The sequence below is a fragment of the Ochotona princeps genome, chromosome 4 (genome assembly GCF_030435755.1).
Source record: "Ochotona princeps isolate mOchPri1 chromosome 4, mOchPri1.hap1, whole genome shotgun sequence".
NCBI classification, from domain to species: domain Eukaryota; kingdom Metazoa; phylum Chordata; class Mammalia; order Lagomorpha; family Ochotonidae; genus Ochotona; species Ochotona princeps.
In genome coordinates, this window is record NC_080835.1 from 1,674,043 (window position 1) to 1,693,188 (window position 19,146).

Below are 19,146 nucleotides of genomic sequence, written 5' to 3' on the forward strand. Positions count from 1 at the left end.
CACATGCTTGGGGCTATGCACCCACGGGAGTTTCTGGGTGGCTGGTGGGACCCTGCTGGGCACCTGCACTCTTGGGCCCTCTAGGCGAGCCTCAGGTGGACAGGGTGCTGACCTGTGGTGGGTGGTGGGAGGGCAGTGGTGGTGAAGGTGAAGGGGGCTGTGGTGGAGACCCCGGGGCACTCCTCCATCCTCCGTGAGATGGTGCCGTTGTCCCCACAGACCGCGATCAGGCAGGCCCCAAGGCCGTCGGTTGTGTTGTAGATGACATCCCCGTAGCCATAGGCCTTGCCCTCGTAGTTGCAGCTACAGGCTGGGAGCGACGAAAGGCTGGCTCACGTGGGGCCCTCCCAGCCCCCTACCTGCCCCCCTACCCTGCCCAAGCCCAGCACCCTGCTCACCTGCAAGGCTATGTGTGCACTGCAGGCCGCCTGGAGTGCAGTTACTGGGGGAGGGGCGGAGAGCTGAGCATGCGATGGGCGGCCCCCGCCCTACCACCTCCTACAGCCCTGTGCCCCTCACTCACCAGGCCTGGCAGTTCTCTGTTGTGGGGACCCACGCACCAACGTCGTAGTAGTGTCCCTCTTGGTCATAGCAGCCGCACTGAGCCACGCACTTCATCTGGTCCTCGCTGAAGAAGGGCTCATCTGCTGGGCACCTTGGGTAGCAGCCTAGGGTAGGCGTGGGTGCTTGCTGGGTCCTTGGCCTTCCCCTGCCTGGAGTGCTCCCTGTCAGGAGCCCTCCCCAGCCCCCGTTCCAGCTGCCCCTCACCTTCCAGACCGGGCAGGTCCACCAGACACTGGCCCTCAGGGTTCCGGCAGGTTCTCAGGCAGGGAGCCCCGCACGGCTCATGGTGCCACTCACACTCCCCGTGGGAGTTGTAGTACTCACAGAACAAGGCTGTGGGGTGCGGGGAGGCACAGCTGAAAACACACCTGTGGGGTCCCCAGGGATTGCACAGGGTGCTTCCCAGCTCCGCCCTGGGACACCCCATTCTCCAGACAGCCATCGCATGCCATGCATCATACAGGGGTCTGCAGCCATGTGAGTGGCCATGGCTGCCTGTGGTGGGTATGCTCCTGTTGGGACCCCACCTCCTCCTGTCGCCCCAGAAGCCCCGCCTTTCAGCACCACAGACCGCGCCCTGAGCACTCACGGCAGACGTCCGGGCTCCTCCAGGACACGCACACGCCTGCCTCGCGGCAGGCCTGGGCATAAGCAGCCACGGCGGTGCAGAAGCACTCACAGTCACCCCCCGAGTCACAGGCGCAGGCGTCCTGCACGCAGGCCTCGTAGTACTTGGCAGAGTCAACCTGGGACAGAGTGGCCAAGGTATGGCTCAGCAAGAAGGAAGGCCCAGCCCCGCTCAAGCCAGGGGCAGTCGTTGGCCACTTAGTATGATGCTCACACCAGCAGGCTGAGCTCCCAACTCTGGAACTATGTGAGGCCTGAGTATTGCAAACAGATTTTTGTCCCTCCAACCCACCTGTGCACCCGTGGGCCTCCAGCTGTGGGCCCCTTCCTGCACACCCGTGGGCCTCCAGCTGTGGGCCCCTTCCTGCGCACCCGTGGGCCTCCAGCTGTGGGCCCCTTCCTGCGCACCCGTGGGCCTCCAGCTGTGGGCCCCTTCCTGCGCACCTGTGGGCCTCCAGCTGTGGGCCCCTTCCTGCGCACCTGCATGTTCTCGGGGCCTTTTCTCTTGTGCATGTGGACTCTGGTCAGCTGGCCTGCAGTTCCAAGCCTCCCTGGTCACCCCTGCCCTGCCAGCCCTGCCCTGGCTGCCCCTGTTCTGGCCACCCCTGCCCTGCCACCCCTGTGGTTTGTGTTCGTTTCCAGATTTGGTCTCTACCTCAGTATGGTGCCCCGGACTACAGTTCCCCACTGTGCATAGGGCCTCCTTGCCCAGGTCCCCTGTACTGCAGCCCCATCCCCTGCCAGCTGTCCCCAGAACGGGAGCTGTGTGTACAGGCCTGTCCCTTGACCTCTGCTTGGAGCCCAGGAGCCAGAGCATGCCAGATCCTCCCAGGCACCTGACACACAAACCCTGGGCAGAGGGAGGGTGGCACCATCTTGGTCCTGTGGCTGACCCACCCTGACCAGGAGGGCCATGAGGGCCTGCTCCCACGTGGTACACCCAGGGCGGACCCAAGCACTCATGCGGCCCCATCTGCCGCCACGTAAGCCTGGCCTGACAGAATGGGGTGTGCCCCTGCCCAGCAGGGCACCCTGGCATGAGCAGGGCACCCTGGCAGCCTCTTCCAGCTGCTCCTCTCCACAGGGTATGGACCAGTAAAGGAACTGCCTCTCTATGCAGACCCTCGGCTCTTCACTGGGGCTGGGCCCAACCCTGCCTGGCTGGACTGCGGGAGTGCCCGCTATATTCCTGGGGGCTGGGTAGGCCTACGGGCCGTGGAGACAGGGGGGTGGCTGAGGCCCCGCCAAGACCCCTGACCAAGGCTGTGGTCAACGGATCCCCCAGGAAACCCAAGCATGGCTCTGTGCCCAGTCCTGGCCAGACCCTCCTCCCAGGAGATGGGAGCAGCCCGAGCCTCACCTGAGAATGGCAGGTGGCGAAGGTGGCACTGTTGAGGATGCTGCATTGCCTCTGGGCCCAGGACTTGCGGTAGGGGTTGGCAGTGCAGGCGTCCTCGGGAACCTGGGCATCTGGGCAGGACGGCGAGGACTTCCAGCTGTTCCCGAACTCCAGGGCATCGCCCACCACGGACTGGCTCCGTGTGGTGAAGTCGTTGACGGCGTTGTCGTCAAAGTTCCCACACAGGCCGCAGACCCTGCCCTGAGAGGTGCAGAGACCCGTGGGCCTGGGGTCGCGGGAGGAGGTAGGGGGTTTATGAGGAGGAGGGGCACAGGGTGGCATCCTGGGCCTTGGGCAGTGCTGTGTGAAATTGTAGGGAGCAGTGGATGGTGGAGTCCTGCTCCCAGGCAGAGCCCTAACCTGCCCGAGGTGGGGGCACAGGTCCTAGCCGTCACAGGGCTCTGATGCGTGGCACCGCTTAAGGAAGCCCAGGCCTCAGCTGGCTCTGGCGGGAGGCAACCTGCCCACACTCACCTTGTAATCTTGGCTTAGCCAGATGAATACGCTGGTCTTGCGGTCCCAGGCCATGACCACCCCATGGCGGGTCTCGATCACCAGGAACAGGCCCATGTGGCGGACCCTGTAGGGAAGGTCCCTGGCAGGCACGCTCTCTGCAACCTTGACTGCTTCCTCCTCCAGGAGCAGCTCCGTGCCCTGTGGGACACAGCAGAGTGGGGGCTGCAGGAGGCAGACAGCTGAGGGGCCCTGGAGGCCAGCCACTCTCCCGAGACCGGCCACGGGCACTCAGGGACATGCAGGTGAGGGATGGGCCAGACTCTTGGGGTCTCCAGGGAACTGGCAGAGGCTGGGCAGGAAGTAGAGCATCAGGGCCACCAGCACCCCGTGGCTCCACCTTCAGGGCCCAGGCCCAGCCACTCTGCTCCTCTGATCCCCACCTTGCCGGGGTGTGGCTGGGTGTGGGGAGCAGAATGCACCCCCAGGAAAAGATCTGTTCATGTTTGAACCCCAAGCTGGGAACCTGGAAGCAGGCTCTTTGGACATGGGCTGAGTGAGGGTTCCATCATGAGCAGGCCCTGAGCTGAGCAGGGAAGAAGGTGGGGAAGCAGGAGGCAGAGACCAGGGCTGCCTGGTGCCCACAGGCTCTGTGGGCAGCCACAAGGACGCCCCCGGGGCCTCTCCAAGGAGCCAGGCCCTGCCAGCTGAGCATCTGCAGAGGTCTCAGTACTGGTCAGCTGCAGTGGCAGCCTGGGCAAGCCCTCCCCGCGCACCTCCACGAACAGCTTGATGGCTTTGGAGCAGGTGGTCCCCGTGGTCCCGCAGGGCACGTTCTCCGTGAGGATGCGGAAGGAGCCATCAGCTGTGCCATTGCCCCCACAGTAGTCCTGGGACACGAGGGGACAGAGGGCGCTGGTCATGGCCTCAGAGCTCTGGGCCTGTGGGAGGCCTGTGGGAGGCCTGTGGGAGGCACGGGGTGGGGGGCCGTGGACCTGTAGGAGGCCTGTGGGAGGCACGGGATGTGGACCGCATGCACCTGGGCCAGGGTGTACTCGCAGTTGCCTTCAAAGCTGTAGCGCTCGCCGTCGAAGGTGATGAAGTGGCCGTCCCCGTAGGACACGCAGGTGCCCAGGCAGGGCCTCTGGCTGCACTCCCACCTGCGCTTTCTGCAAGTGCTGCAGGGGAGGAGTGTGGGACCTGAGATGAGGCTTTCTCCCCAGACTCATGGTCCTCCAGAGTGGGGTTCCCGGGGTGACCCTTGGTGTAGGGGGCTCGACACCTGGCACCCCAGGCGCCTTCAAGCATGCAGGGTGCCCAGGGTCTCCCCTGCAGCTCTCATGCTCCATTCCAGTCCCCCACTCCCAAGGTCCCTGAACTCACCAGGTGTTGCAGCCCACACGGATGGTCTGACCCGGCTGGTAGGCAGCCTCATTGTGCAGGCAAGGGCAGTCCTCCTCGACCACACAGCCCCCGCTCCCGTCTGACACCAGCCCGGATGGGCACACACAGCCAGACACGCAGTGTGTGCTGAACTGTGGGCATGGACAAGATCCAGTCAGCGGCTGTGGCACTGGGAGGCCCCTTACCCGCCTGGCAGCGCCAGGGCCACTTACGCAGTCCACATCCAGCGTGTGGCAGCTCCGGAGGCACTCGGCGCCTGGGGTACCGGCTGGGGTGTCGCTGCAGTCCACATACACCATGGGCGCCGCGCAGCCTGGGAGGGTAGTATGTGCAGTGTCCTGGGCTGAGGCCCCTCCCGGCCCTGGAACAGTGGGGGCCCACAGAGGGGATGGGGACTTACCCGTGCTGTTCCCTGTCCGCAGCAGTGCTGTTCCCAGGCAGCTCAGCTTCCCACCAGAGCACGAACTAGGAGAGAAGGGGCCGTCAGCCTGGGGCGCCCTGCACGCCCTCACCCCACCACGTGCCTCCATCGGAGACCAGGATGCTGCCGGGAAGGCTGTGGGGTGGGCAAGAGGCAGCCAAGCCTAGGGCGAGGGGCCCCATCACCCCTGCTTTGCACTGGGTCCCGGGACCTTCGGGGCAGTCTGGGGCCACAGGGATCCCGCTCCCCACCCAGCCCCTCTGTGTCCAGGACCCGCAGTCAGGGTGGCCCCTCCCTACCACACGGTGCCCTGGTCATGCACCACCTCTCCGGGTGCCATCACCAGGCCCTGGAAGTAGCAGGGACACTCCTGGGCGGCCACACAGGCGCCCGCGTCATTCAGGAAGGTGCCCTGAGGGCAGGCACAGCCGTCCACGGGCACGAAACTGACGGCGCAGGTGAGGTCGGGCTCGCTGCGGGCACGGCAGGTGGACTGGCAGCTGTCTACCACGTAGGAGTAGTTCTGTGACTTGGGGCAGCCGCTCATGTACTTGGCTGTGGCCAGTGGGAGAGGGAGGAGTCAGCCCCCGGCGGCTCACAGCGGCCTGGGGTTCACCCACCCAAGGGAGAGGTTCAAAGTCCCCAGTGGTGACTTGGGGGCATAGGATGCCAAGCCCTTGGCAAAGTCGAGATAACACATACACCCCGTGCCACCCTCCCCTGCTGCCACGGCCTGGAGGAGGGTGCTGCTGGCGGGTACTCACTGCAGGCGCCGTCCCGCCAGCCGCGCAGCAGCACGCCCTTGGCCGCGCAGGCGTGCACGTAGGAGGCCAGGGCTGCACACATGCAGTCCTCGCTCTTCTCGCAGTTGCAGGTGTCGAAGAGGCAGTTCTGGGGGCGGGGCCGGCGGGTGTCAGGGACCTGGCCCAGCAGGGACCCTCCAGCTGCCACTGGCCCTGCCTCCCACCTCCTGGATTTGACTCTCAGGGGGCATCCTGGAGGCCTGGATGTCATGTGGAGGTGGTAGGGACTTCCAGGCCAGGGCTGCGTGGGCGCAGCTGGGTTGGGCCGGACCTAGGGCAAGGCCAGGCCTGGCATGTGTATGCGGCGGGTGCCATGGAGGGAGTGAGACAAGTGGGCTGGGGCTCCAGGGTGGTGGGCACACCTGGCAGAGTGGGCCTGGGGCTGCCACCTGGAGTTACAGCCCCTTCAGAAGTAGCTAAGAGCTCAGTGCCGAGCTGGCTGCCTTTAGTGAAGATGGGGCCCCACTGGGCTGGGCTGGGCTGGACTAAGCTGGGGGTCTTAGGCCCAGAGTCCTGGGGTTGTTTTAAGACCCCGACAGCTGTGGGCAGGTGTGGGCACAGTGCAGCCAGTGGCTCCCTGGGAGAGGCCAGGAGCCCCACGTGGTGCTGGCTGCCCTGGAAGGCCACCACCTAGAGCCACTGGGAGCCGGGAAGCCCCTCCGCCCCCTCCCGCCCACATCTCTCACCGAGTGGAAGGACGCGGGGTTGACAGTGGAGTGACAGGATGCGAAGGCGCCAGCAGGGTCGGTCAACCGTGAGCACCAGTACTGGGCGTAGTTCTCTGGGTGGTGGTGGGAGGGGGCAGGGAGGGTCAGCTCTGACACAAGGATCCGCCCGACCCCTTGAGTCCCTGTGCTCCCTCCCTGAGTGGGGTTCCGGGTTCCACTCCAGGGCAGGCCAAGGCCGGGTACCATTCTCCACACTGAGCGAGCACGGGTCCTCAATGCTGTTCTTGGCATCCGGGCAGGTGGCTTGGGTCTTCCACGTGTTGGCAAAGGCAGCCCCTGTGCCCTCCACCACACCACTGAGGGCCACGAAGTCGTCTGCCTGGTTCTGATTGAAGTTCCCGCAGAGGCCTGGGGGCCGGGCCCGCATCAGTGGGCCCTCAGCCCCGGCTCTAGGCACCGCCATGAGGCAGCCTACAACAGGCTCGTCTCCCCGCACCCCCTTCCCGGTGGGGCCAGAGCCAAGGAGGTGCAGCTGAGCCCAGGGTGGGTGCTGGCGTCTCCCCAGTCCCCATCCACCCCAGCCTGGGAGCTGAGCCTGGTCCCCCGCGGACACGAGCCTCACCACACATCTGGCCGCGGTGGGCAGGGTCCAGCCTGAGGAACACCTGCATGAGGGGTACCAGTTGCACCTGCAGCTGCAGGCCGAGGCTGGTGTGCACCACGATGAAGAAAGAGGAGGGGCTGAAGATGGTGATGTTGGCTGCGGGGAGGGTGACGTCAGGTCTCCCATACCAACCCTTCCCGCACCCCCATGGTGACCTGGGCGGGGCCTTGCAGAAGCAGCCAGGCTCAGAACTCCGCCCTGGGGTTGGGGAGTACACACCTGCAGACACGGGCAGCTGGGTGTAGATGGAGTTCACGAACACCGATCCACCCGCCTGGATCCGGATGACCTGGGGAGCGGGGAGCGCTGGTCAGGACCCTGGGGAGGGAGTTAGTGACCCAGAGCCACTCGAGGGGAGCCTGGGCCTCCAGCTGTCTGCTTGGGGTCCCCCCAACCCAGCGCAGGGGAGCCGGGCCCGGGCGGCCCTCACCGTGTCTGTGCTGGGAAGGCTGAGGGTCAGTGCCTTGAGGCAGCTCTCACTGTCCGTCAGGCCGCACCTCCGCAGCTCGGCCAGCACGGTGAAGGTGTGGTCAGCACATTGCTGGGGGCGGGTGGGGGGAGAGAGGTGAGGCGCACGGGATAGGGGTGGGAGGAGAGGGGAGGTGTGTGGGGTAGGGGTGGGGCCCAGCCCTGTCGCAGGACCCTTCCCCAGGCACAGCCCGCGCCCGCGGCTGCACCTTGGACAGGACGTAGCTGCAGTCGCCATGTAAGTTGTAGAGCTTCTCGTCATAGGTGGAGATGTGCGAGCCACCCCTCACGGTGCAGGTGCCTGGGCACGGCATGTCCTGGCACTGCCACATGCCCCCAGTGCAGGTGCTGGCGGCAAGGAAGGCCATGAGCCAAAGAGCACGGCATGGGGAGCCTGACCTGGACCCCAACCCTGCCCCTGCCCCGGGGTGGCTGGGGAGACCCAGACCCACCACGAGCTGCAGCTGGTTGAGAAGGAGGCCCCGGGGGCGTAGGTGCGGCCCCCATGGGTGCAGGGGCACTGCTCTAGGCGCAGGCAGCCCGAGTGTGTGATGTCATCCAGCACCGTGCCTGGGGGCGGGGACACAAGAACTCAGTCTCTGCACACGCGCCTCCTACCCCGCCCCACCGGTGCCCGAGTGAGGCGGGCACTTGCCTGGGGGGCAGAAGCAGCCATCGGTGCAGTGGTCCTCGCAGAGCTGGGCGTGCTGGGGGTTGGAGCAGGTGCTGGCACAGGCCGAGCCACACTCCTGGGGCTGAGTGTTGAGGGGGCAGGTGCGGGCTGCAAGGGGGAGGTAATGCTTGGCCCAGGAGGGGACTCGGGGTGCAGGGGGCAGCACTCCGTGCCTGTGCCCCCGGCTGTCCCCCTGCCCCCAGTGCCCTCTGTGGGCAGGGTTGCTCACGGCAGAGGTCGGGCCGCCTCCAGTTCTGCGGCCGGCCACCGGCGTGGGTGCACTGGCGGGAATACTCGGCCAACGTGGCGCACGGGCAGCTGGGGCAGCGGCACAGGTCTTGCACGCAGGCGGCCACGTAGGGATCGACATCCACCAGCACATGGCACTCGACAAAGGCGGGTCCCAGCAGCGTGCGGCGGCAGACGTCCTCCTGGGTGGCACAGCGGGCTGGGCACCTGCCGCCCCTTCCTCCCTCTCGTTTACCCGTCACTCCCTTCCACTGTTCCCCTCGGGTGAGGGCCGTGCACCTGGGAGAGGCAGGGCCCCGGACTCCAGGCAGTGCCGCCCACCCAGGTGCCAGGGGCTTGCCCAACAGTCTGGGATCCTGTAGCTTCTTGGTACCCCCACAGCTCACAGGAGTGCCCAGCACAGGTGCGGGCATCCCCTATTGTGCCCCAGCTCCTACTCCTGTCCTTGCTACATTCATACCCTGACGGCCCCAGCCGAGCCACGTCCTCTGCTGGATTCTGTGGATATTACTTGGTCTCCCGCCCCTGGCCCAGCTCCTGCTGCCCCCAGGAAAGGCACTCACCTCATCTGTGCAGTTGGCAGCTGGCGAGGGCAGGGGGTCCTGGCACTGTTCGGTGGGGCCGTCTAGCTTCTGTAGGTTCCCGAACTGCAGGGGGCTCAGCCTGGCGTCTGCCAGACAAGAAGTGCTCACTGGATGGCCGCCAGGGGACCTGTCCACTCTGTGCTAAGACCCCCCCCAGGGCCCTTCAAGGACATGCCCATGAGCGTTGCCCCACCCCCAACCTCCCCCAAGACATGAGAGGGTGGCAGGGAAGGACCCGGGTTGGGCAGCGCTCACAGTGGCCATAAAACTCGCCGGCAGCCGGGAGTCCATTGAAGTCCCCACAGAGGCCGCACGTCTGGTTCACGTACTTGGGGTCCAGCTCCAGCTGACGGGGTGGGGACAGGGTGGCCTCAGCGCCTCTGCCCCCTGCCCCTGGCCCTGCCCAGCCCCCCGCGGGCATCCTCACCAGGGCACTGTCCTCCTCATTCCACACGAAGGTGAGGATCCCGCGGAGGCTGACCTTGACGTAATGGCTATTTCGCTCCACCAGAAGGCCTGCACGGCTCAGGGGCAGGTCCTCCCTGCCAGAAGAAGCCGGCTGTGCCTGGGGCTTCCCTCCCTGCCCGCTGTGCCCTCTGACCCCAGCCCAGGGACCCAGCTCACCGCTGCCCTCCAAGGAAGACCGAGCCGTTGCTCAGCTCCAGCACCATCCCCTGGGCCTTGAGCACCACGCGGGTGACCACTGGCAGGGAGGACGCGAGGCCTCGGCGCAGCTGAATGTTGAAGTCCTCGTAGGCGGCGCCGCAGTGTGCAGAGAACACGTAGTTGCAGAGGCCGGGGAAGCGGAAGACGGCGCCGTCGAAGGTCTTGTAGTGGAAGTCTCCCCAGGTGCTGCACACACGGCCGTTGTGCGCAGGGGCACGGGCTGCGGGGAACAGTGTTATGGGGGGCCACGTCTGACGCTGCCACATTTCCAGCTCGCCATCCCTCAACAGCCACACCGTGTCCCCCCACCCCAAGCAAGCTCCCCTCCATCCTCCCAGCCTCCTCCAGCAAAGAGAGCTGTCCACTTACAGTTCATGGCAGGGTAGACAGGAATGGACGGGGTGAAGGTCACCGGCCAAGTCGACCAGCGTGTGGGGTGGGCTGCTGTGGAGCAAGGCAGGGTCACCAGGGAGGTCCCGTCCTCACTGGCCACCCCAGGGGACAGCAGCAACTGAGGGGCATCCTGTCCCCCCAGAGACCCGCCCCATCTGCCAGATGTCTCTGGGGGCTGTTCCGTGTGTGTGTGTGTGTGTGTGTGTGTGTGTGAGCTCTGAAGGGTCTCATGGCCCCCTCAGGGGCGTCTCGTCACTGTGGGGTCTCTGCTGCTTCCCACCCCATGGCCCGCCAATCTCCGCACCTCCGTCTGCCTCACGCACTGTGCTCGCTGGGCTCGGCTCCTGCGTCTCTGTGGGCAGCAAAGGAGAAGCGACCCCATCAGTGCCCACGGCCCTCAGTGACCCCAGCAGAATGGACACTTCCGGAAGGGAGCTGAGCACTGGCATGGGCGAGCCCTGGCCCAGCGGGTGGCTGCTGCCTGCCTCTCCGCACTGCCCCCGCCAGTCCCCAGGGGCTGCTGGAACTGGAACTGCTCCAGGGAACTGGAATCAGAAAGTGCCATTGGCTGTGGCCTGGACTGTTGGGGGTAAGACTGTGTCCATCCCTTGTGTCCTCCACAGGACAAAGGCGACCTTTGTCGGGCACAGGCAGCCCGAGGCTCCCGGCCGTGACTTAGCAGAAACCTGAGACCAGAACCAGCCCCGAACTGAAGCCGGCTGGCCTGGGGTGCAGGAGGGGACTGCTGTGGGGGTCCCAAGGCTGCCGCCACCATGCTACACCTCTTCCTGCAGCCTGACCAAGGGCCTGGAAGGGGCAGCCTCACCCACGCCTCCCTCTGCAGGCCTGGGCTGGGCACCCACTTCTGGGCCTGCAGGGATGCAGGAGGTTGGGGCAGGGCCTCACGGGCTCCTGGAGGAGGCATCCTGAGGCCCTGCTGTCAGGCCAGGCCGTGCCGCCACCATGGCACCTGCTTGGCGCACGACAGCCGAGTCGCCATGAGCACCTCAACCTTTGCTCCCAGGGCTCCCCTGTCCACCCAACCCAGGTCCAAGTGGCCACCGCAGGGCCCAGGGAGGCTGTGTGCACAGGTGCGGGCCATCCCTGTTCGCATACACCAGACTCCATGCGTGTCCCCTGGCTATAGGAAGTCCCTGCCCAGGTTGGAGAAGCTTGGGACATGGGGCTCTGCCCAGCTGCGACCTAAGCCTGGGTGGACGCTGGCCAGCAGCCCCGGGGCCTGTCTTTCTGTGTTGACTGTGAGTATTAGCTGTGCAGCCTGCCCTGCGGTGATGGCTGACATGCGGGACAAGCTCCTGGTTGGGAGGCCGGGGACCAGGTGCCGTGTGGTCTGCTCCTCTTCTAGCCCCGTGACTTGTAGGCGGTGCCCACGTGTGGAGCTGCAATGGAGGGCAGACCCTGTCCTGGGCAGGGGCTGTCTGTGTGGACTGGCCAGGAGGCTGTGGTACTCACTGGGACCCCGAGAGACCCCATCGATGGCAGCCCCCTCACCCAGCACCTGCAGCCATCCCATGTCCAGGCTTGTGGCCTATAGCTCCTTCCCCAGGAACCCCAACCGAGCCTGACCTCTGGCTTCTGACATCACCACAGCCTGAGCCCAGTGGTCCTGGAGAGCCATGTCTGGGGCCCAGAGCTGTGGGGTACCTGCCCCCGGAGGAGCCCCAGGACCTTCGCCCTTACCTGATGGCCACACCAGCAGCAGAGCTGCAAGGGCCCACACCAGGGCCCGGCTCCCACTCCTGGCACCCATCCTGGGTGCTGGCACAGCAGGCGGGCGAGGAGGGAAGGGGCAGGCGGCTGCTCCCCGGGGACCAGGGCTTATGTAGCAGGAAACCTTGGCCCTGCGCCCGGTGCGTGGCCTCGTGGGGCTCGGCCCCCCTGCCCCCAGAAGCCCTGTGTGTTTGCTCTTGAGGAGGGGCCAGGCAGGAGGCCCTGGCCCCTGCCCTGTGGCCGACCCCACCCGCCCTACGCAGCTTCTGAGAAACAGGGGGAGGCCAGGGCAGGCGGGGCTGCCTTCCTCCCTGCCGTGCCCAGTCCTGCGCGGGAGGCCGGCACCTGCCCGGAAGTGCCTCTCACCAGTCTGTAGGGAGTGGACGGAGCCATGAAGGCTGTTACCAACCTGGCAAGTGGGGATTGACCGTGGGGCTGTGATTTGGCCACGGGCAGGGTTGGGTGCCAGGGAGAGAATCCACGCCTGGATATGTGGTTCAATGGTCAATGCGCAGAGGACACTGTGTGCCTTGGCCAGGGTGGGGTCAGAGGCCCCCCATTCTCTGTCCTGCTCAGCTCCCAGCTCCGTAGCCAGCCCTGCCGCAGTCCACAGTGGACGGTGCCCACAGTGCTGCCCCAATGAGCACCGAGGGCTCAAGTGCATAGCTGGTGCTGGCTAGATTTGGGGGCCCTCAGCTGGAGGCATGCCTGGGTGTCCACGGCTTCCTTCCCCGTGTGGTGTGTTCTCAGGGTGAGCTGTGCATGTACCCAAGGGCGCCCCAGGGACTGATGGGGTAGGACATGCCAGTCAGGTGCCACGTGGCGTGCCAAGGTGGCTGCTGTGGGGTGAGGCCTACAGGAAGCCTGCATCTCCTACAGGGAGACACTCTCCCATCTGCACCTAGGAAGCCCACCCGAGGGTGGGCACCCCAGGGAGCCTGCACAGGAGGGCCGCCTCCTGCCCCTGCCTGGGTGGCCCCTGGGGCTGCTGACAGAGGCCTGTCACCCTCAAGCACAGCACCCTGGGACTGCACTCCTGGGAGGTCCCCACCCAGGGACAGGAAGTAGGAGGGGGCACTGCAGCTGGGGAGGGGCCCCAGGGTTTGCTGAGGCGGGGGGGGGGGAAGAGGACGTGTGGGTGGGAGGGGACAGTGGTGGTGTGGCTGTACTCACAAGCCAGAGGGGCCAGGGGACCCCTTCCCCGGGATGGTTCGGGCAGCTCCCTCCACCAGCTTGGGCAGGCGCAAGCTGGACAAGCAGCGATGCCCCAAACCCCCCCACCCCAGTCCTCCAGAGTGATGGAGCAGCAGGACCCCAGCTGGCCCCAGCAGGCAAGCAGGCCAGCAGCTGCGCCCAGCCCCTCCCCACCTGGCCAAGGTGAGCGAGCTGGGCCTGGGGTCTCAGCTGTACCGACCCGGATGCGGTGGCCAGGGCCACGCCTGTTTACCCACCAGGCTTTCATTTACTTCTTCACACTTGAGGTAGCTGGAACGGGAGACCCAGGAAGCAGAGGCGGGCGGCGGCTCTGCTCCCACCACGGCTCCTGCGGGAAGCCGGGCAGGCGTGAGCTCGGCTGTGCCAGGAACCTCCCTGCGGCTTTGCCATGTCAGAGCCAGGCCCTGCTGGGGTGTGGTGCCCCTCATGGGGATTCGCAGTGTGGGGGGCAGCGGGGACAGCTGGTGGGTGCTCAGAGTCCAGGACACAGGAGGCTCCCAAGGTGAAGCCCCTGGCACACAGAGCTCACAAAGAACTGACCCTCCCTGAAGAGGCCGCTCCCCTGCGTGAGCCTGCTCAAACCCCAGGGTACAGGGCCAAGGACAGGCTCCAGCTGCCTCTGGCATTTCCTGGGCAGGAGCTCTGCCCAGTTCCACATGGGGTCACAACTGGGCCACTTGGGGGTGCTGCCCCTTCAAAGCTCCACACAACACTCTACCCTGAGGAAGAGAGAGAGCTGTACTGGCCACCCTTGTGTGGCACCTGTGAGTGACACCTCACTGGGAGTCCTGGTCCCGGGTTGAGCAGTGGGGGACATGGCCCGGTCTGGGAGGCGCTGTCCATCCTACAACGCCACGGCCCGCGCTGTGTCGGGACCGTCGGCTCCCGGCCCTGTTCCGCTTCCTCGCCTGCCATTGGAAGAGATGCTGTTTGTTTTCTCTAAGGTTTATTTATTTTAATTGGAAAGGCCGATTTACACAGAGGAGGAGACACAGGAAGATCTTCCACCCACTGGCTCACTCCCCAAGCGGCCGCAATGGCTGGAGCTGGACTGCCCAAAGCCAGGAGCCAGAAACCTCTTCCGGGTCTCCCACACGGGTGCAGGGTCCCAAGGCTTTGGGCCGTCCTCCACTGCTTTCCCAGGCCACAAGCAGGGAGCTGGGAGGGAAGTGGAGCAGCCAGGACACAAAGTGGTGCCCACATGAGATCCCGGGCATGCAAGGCCAGGACTTTAGCCACCAGGCTACCACGCTGGGCCCTCTGCTAATGCATGTGCAGGGCAGTGGGGGGTGGCCCGAGCTCTGAGGCCCTAAAGCCACATGGGAGACCCTGAAGAAGCTCCTGGCTTCGGCCTTGGCCTGCTCTGGCTGTTGTGAGCATCTGGGGGATGAACCAGTGTAGAATTAAGATCAAAATGGAGTAAGCACGGCTCATTGCAACACTTGTCACTTCTGTAATGTCTGCCTTGCTTGCTTGGCTGTGAGAACGTACGAGACTGTCCGGGTAGGCTCGCAAGCTGAGCCTCCTGCGTGACCTGCAGCACGAACGGCTCCCAGTTCCCAGGGACTCAGGTCCCAGCTCGGTTATCTCACGGATGTCGCCAAGGCCTCGGCCTGGTCATCCGGACTGCCGGACCGGAGGGGAGACGGGCACAGGCCGCCCAGCTGAGATAGGCAGGGAACGCACAGCGCCTCCTGTCCTGGTACACGATGCCAGCCAGTGTCAACGGTCATTATAAACACCCTGTAAGTGTGCTGTCCGGGCCGCATGCCGGTCACCTGGTTGTTGCTTCACCGCTCATCGCGATGACTCACTGCGCTGTGCAGCATTCTGTTTTAGTGGCGGAGTGGACGCAGCACTAGTAGCTGGGAGCTCTCTCTCTCTCTGACTTTCAAATAAGCCTCCCGTTGGGCCCTGGGTGTCACAGGTCATGGATCTGCGTCCCTGAGATGTGTCTAGAAGGTCTACTCCCAGTTACTGTTGATCTGAGAATGTCTCAGTTACACCTCACTTTTATTTTTAAGGTTTATTTATTTATTGGAAAGTTACACAGAGAGTGGTCCATCGACTGGTTCACTTCCCAGATGGCCACAGAGGCCCAGGCTGGGCCCGTGCTGAAGCCAGGAGCCTGGAGCTACACAGTCTCCTGCAGGGGAGGTGCTGACCTGCCCGCGGCCGTGACCTGCAGGGGAGAGCTTTGGCAGCTGAGGGGCTCTCTGTAGATGTTCCTTGGTTATTTTGTTTTGTTGCATCTTGAATCTGTACTTCCCACTGCCTTCATGGCCTCTCCCTGCTGGTCCTCAGAACCCTGCGACCTGGGGCAGACATCCCGCCTCCGCATGGCTCCCTGGGCGGGCACCCCGCCCATACGCAAGGCTTTCACTGGGCTCGTCCTCCCGGGTTTGTTCGGCTCCATGGATGTGTAGCTTCACGCCTTGCTACGTCAGACCTGGAGGGGTCCAGTTGTCACATCCGGGGGTCCGACCTGCAGCACTGGGGCCAGCTGCCATGCAGGCCAGCGGGTCCGGGGTGACCCCTGCAGGTGAGGGCATGGCAGTGCGGGCTGGGAGGGGGCGGTGTGCGCACCGTAGGCGGCCAGCCCAGGCCCTGCCCCAGCCCAGGCACGCACGCAGTCACAGCCCTGGACAGTGGGGCCAGGAGGATGTGGGGAAATCGGGGCAGAGGCAGGCCTGGGGCCCGTTTGCTCAGGATTAGGGCCATACAAGAGCGAGCAAACAGGATCTGGGGCCGCCGTGCCGGCTACAATGGCTGTGCCATGGAGGCGACCAGGAAGCCCGTAACCCCATGTGTGCGTGTGTGCGTGTGTGTCTGTGTGTGCGTGTATGTGTGTGTCTGTGTTGACTCAGCAGCCGTGGGGTGTACCCATGGCTCCTGCCCGGTGGCCTGCACTGAGCACTCCCTGCAGGGCTGGCACCCAAGGAGCCGGACCTCTGGGTGCCTTCCTGTCCTTGTCAGGCCATTGCTGCCCCTGCCCCCACACCCCTCAGCATGGGTCAGTGTGTGTGCAGACAGCCCCTCAGGTGTCCATGTCCCTGCAGGCCACTGTCTCAGGGTGGACCCGAGTCCAACACTGCAGGTCTGTGGTGCTCAGGGTCCAGGTCTGGGAGCAGCCATGGCCCGGGCCTAGGGGGACCTGGGGGGGCTGCTGCCTGGTGTCCTTAGCACTGGAGCGTCTTGGCACTCTGTGCCACCAGTGTCCAGGTCTCTGGAAGTTTCCTGTGCCCCCCACCCTACACACACACAGGGACCTGGCCAGGGGCTGCTCTGGCTTTGTCAGGGTTGAAAGGGTCATTTCTGAGCCCCCCACTGGGGTCACTCTGTGCGTCAGGCCAGGGACATGCCGTGGTGACCATGCCCAAGGTTGACATTGCCACATAGACCCATCTGGCAGTGTGGGTACAGCCCCAGGCCACTGTATGTGGAGGAGCTAGGGACCACCAATGGCGGCAGTGGTGTGGGAACAGGGGCTTTCAGGAGCCAGGCTGCACCTCTGGCCACAGCTGGCCTCCCAGACCCGTGGGGCCATTCACAGCAAGACCACACCCCATTCCAGTTCGCTCACAAAATACTCAGGGGACCCCAAAGTTTGTTAGCAGGTGGCGGTGGCGTAGGGCCATAGGTGAGGGTCCCTGGGTGGACGTGCAGTGCCTGGCTGGCCTGGAATGTCTCCAGCCAGCAGGCCCACTCTCCCAGGCCCCGTGGCTGCCGCTGCTGTAGCAGCTGAGGCTGAGGGCTGGGGTGGGCGGCTAGACAGGAGAGTTGGGGAGGCATTCCGTGGGGGCAAGGCCCAAAATGGCCCACACGGGAACCCATGCCAGAGCTGCGAGGACCACAGCCCTCCTGTGGGTCCCCCGGGGCCCCGCCAGGCTGGGAAGCAGCTGCCGCTCCCAGCCCCTCCCCCGCCAGGGAGCCGGATATTCTGAGTGCCTTTGTCTGCCCCACGGCATTTGACCATCACTGTGCCAACTTCCTCCCACGAACCTGGCAGCCTCAGGCCCCCAGGGTCAGAGGCCCCATGCCCTCTGTGCCAATCAGCTGGGCACACACCAGGCTGTGGTCATCACCTTCCTGACCAGCTGGTCTTTCCCAGCGGGGTTCTGTCTTCTGTGGGCTCCCCGACAATGTGTCCAGGGCCTTGCCAGGACCGGCCGGTGCCAAGCTCAGTGTCATCCTCTGGTCTACCGCAGCCACCCATGCACTCAAGGGCACCCAGTAGGAACTGTGCCTGGGACCCTCCTCCCCCAGCCAGGCTCGTGGGCACCTGGCCCCAGGCCCAGATGAGCTTCCCTGGGGTGCAGCATGGGTCTAGGCTGGCAGGGATGGAGTCAGGCGGGAGCCAGGTACCTGGCCGTGGTCACAGCGCCGCAGGCCGGCAGCTCTGCCCTCACCTCACGGGAGTCAGGGGATGCCCCCTCCTCGGCTTGCCACGGAAGGACAGGCGACCCCCAACACCCACCCCTGTCCAGGCAAGTGTGGGTGGTGGTGCTGGGGCGCTGGGTGGTGCCTAGTGATGCATTCCAGAACACTGTGCTTGCTTGTGTAACCCGGGGACCTGTGATCCGGTTACTCCAGTATGCTGCCCCGTGGGTACCCAGCAGACCAGGAAGGCCTGGGCTTAGAGGATCCCCGACAGGCAGGACTGGTCACGGTGGTGTCCCCGCCCCTGAGAGGAGGGGCCACTCTCCTGACACCTCACCAGCTCCAGGGGCAGCACGTGGTGAGGGTGCCGGGCAGTGGGCTGTCAGTTGGGGCCAGCCCCTACATCCCCAGCCAGGGAAGGGTCATCGCGGAATGGCCACTGACCAAGGGGCAGGGTGCTAGGGCCAGGGCTGGGCCCAGTCAGTGAGGCCCGACAGGGTGACCTGGGAGCCTAGGACAGGATACAGTGGTGCCCTCTGGTCCCTGGAGCCAAGAACGACCCTGAAGAGTAAATACAAGTTAGCCCACTAGGACAAGGAGCAGGGGGATGAGGCTGGCTTCATGGGACCCGGCAGCTGTGCAAGGCCACTGTCCAAGGCCACTGTCTGCTCCCCGGCAACTCTCTGTACAGAACTCTCCTCACCCTCCCCTGCTCCCTGTACAGGACCGCCCTCCCCTCCCCTGTTCTCCATGTACAGGACCGTCCTCCCCTCCCCTGCTCCCTGTACAGGACCACCCTCCCCTCCCCTGCTCCCTGTACAGGATCGTCCTCCCCTCCCCTGCTCACCACTGAGGCTGCGTCTGAGACCCTGAGTTCTTGCTGCCGCGGGGTCCACCCCCCATTCACAGTGTCTCCCCTTGCGTGGCTGCCCTGAATTGGCAGGAGCAAAGGCCTCTTGTGGCCTCAGCTGTCCTGCTCTGCCTCTCTGGGAGGCCTGTGTCGGAGCTGAGCTCAGGCATTGATCTTGTATGAGGGCAGTGTCTGCCCCGCCTGCCCCAGCTTGCCCCACTCTGGGCCTCCCTTGCCACTCACGAGCTATGGGCCTGGCATGGGCAGCCGTCATTTCCCTTCTGCCCACTCTGTGGCCCTGCCCTCACATTGCTTCCTGGGCCACATGGACACCAGTGGTCAGGGCATGGTGTTGCCTGTGGCTGGCCTAGCCAGTGGGTTCTGCTGCATTGGCACCTGCCTTGGATGCCACCCCGTGCCCAGCCTCTCACTCTCCTAGTCCCACTGGCCCTGTGTGGACCCTCGGCTCTCAGCTCTACCTGGCTGGACCACTCACTCCAGATCCTTGACCACCCCTAGGAATATGGGGCAGCCAGTGTTTTCCACCCAACCCTGATGCCCAGGGCCCTGGGATCCAGGGGCCACCTCCTGGCAGAGGGACCTGGGCCTGAGGGAGGGCGGGCCTTGGGCTCCTTCCGACCCTCCCTGGCCCACTCGCTTAGCTCCGGGCAGTTGTCTCACAGTGGCCAGGTCCTGTGAGGCCTTTGCTGTGGCCCACCTTTGGGCCAGGCCCCTCCTTCCACACAGATGGGGCAGCACCTCCAACCCGCCTTCTTGGCTTCTTGGATGAGATACAAATCGCAGAGACAACAGAATGCAAAATGCTCCATGGGTTTATGAATGAGCATCATTTCCTGAAGGAGGACCCAGCCCAGGGCCGAGGTAGGAGTGAGGGTGACCCTCTGCACAGCCAGCTGAGCGGCCAGCCACCGCG

At 65.1% G+C, this 19,146-nt stretch overlaps 1 protein-coding gene across 1 annotated transcript in view; it reads right to left on the minus strand.

The window, feature by feature from the left end:
• MUC5B (mucin 5B, oligomeric mucus/gel-forming) overlaps positions 1-11,807 on the minus strand; it is a 30,262-nt gene extending 18,455 nt beyond the window's left edge. The window contains 30 exon segments of the mRNA XM_058664139.1: positions 113-310; positions 399-442; positions 524-668; positions 769-897; positions 1,154-1,310; positions 2,552-2,791; positions 3,065-3,244; positions 3,820-3,933; positions 4,083-4,221; positions 4,427-4,578; positions 4,660-4,760; positions 4,848-4,912; positions 5,168-5,423; positions 5,633-5,759; positions 6,358-6,452; positions 6,583-6,747; positions 6,962-7,099; positions 7,223-7,292; positions 7,434-7,544; positions 7,681-7,819; positions 7,924-8,041; positions 8,127-8,252; positions 8,374-8,575; positions 8,957-9,063; positions 9,233-9,323; positions 9,405-9,519; positions 9,602-9,894; positions 11,373-11,436; positions 11,614-11,632; positions 11,738-11,807. Of these exon segments, the coding sequence (XP_058520122.1) occupies positions 113-310; positions 399-442; positions 524-668; positions 769-897; positions 1,154-1,310; positions 2,552-2,791; positions 3,065-3,244; positions 3,820-3,933; positions 4,083-4,221; positions 4,427-4,578; positions 4,660-4,760; positions 4,848-4,912; positions 5,168-5,423; positions 5,633-5,759; positions 6,358-6,452; positions 6,583-6,747; positions 6,962-7,099; positions 7,223-7,292; positions 7,434-7,544; positions 7,681-7,819; positions 7,924-8,041; positions 8,127-8,252; positions 8,374-8,575; positions 8,957-9,063; positions 9,233-9,323; positions 9,405-9,519; positions 9,602-9,894; positions 11,373-11,436; positions 11,614-11,632; positions 11,738-11,807 (3,970 nt within the window).
• Positions 11,808-19,146: the final 7,339 nt, after the last annotated feature.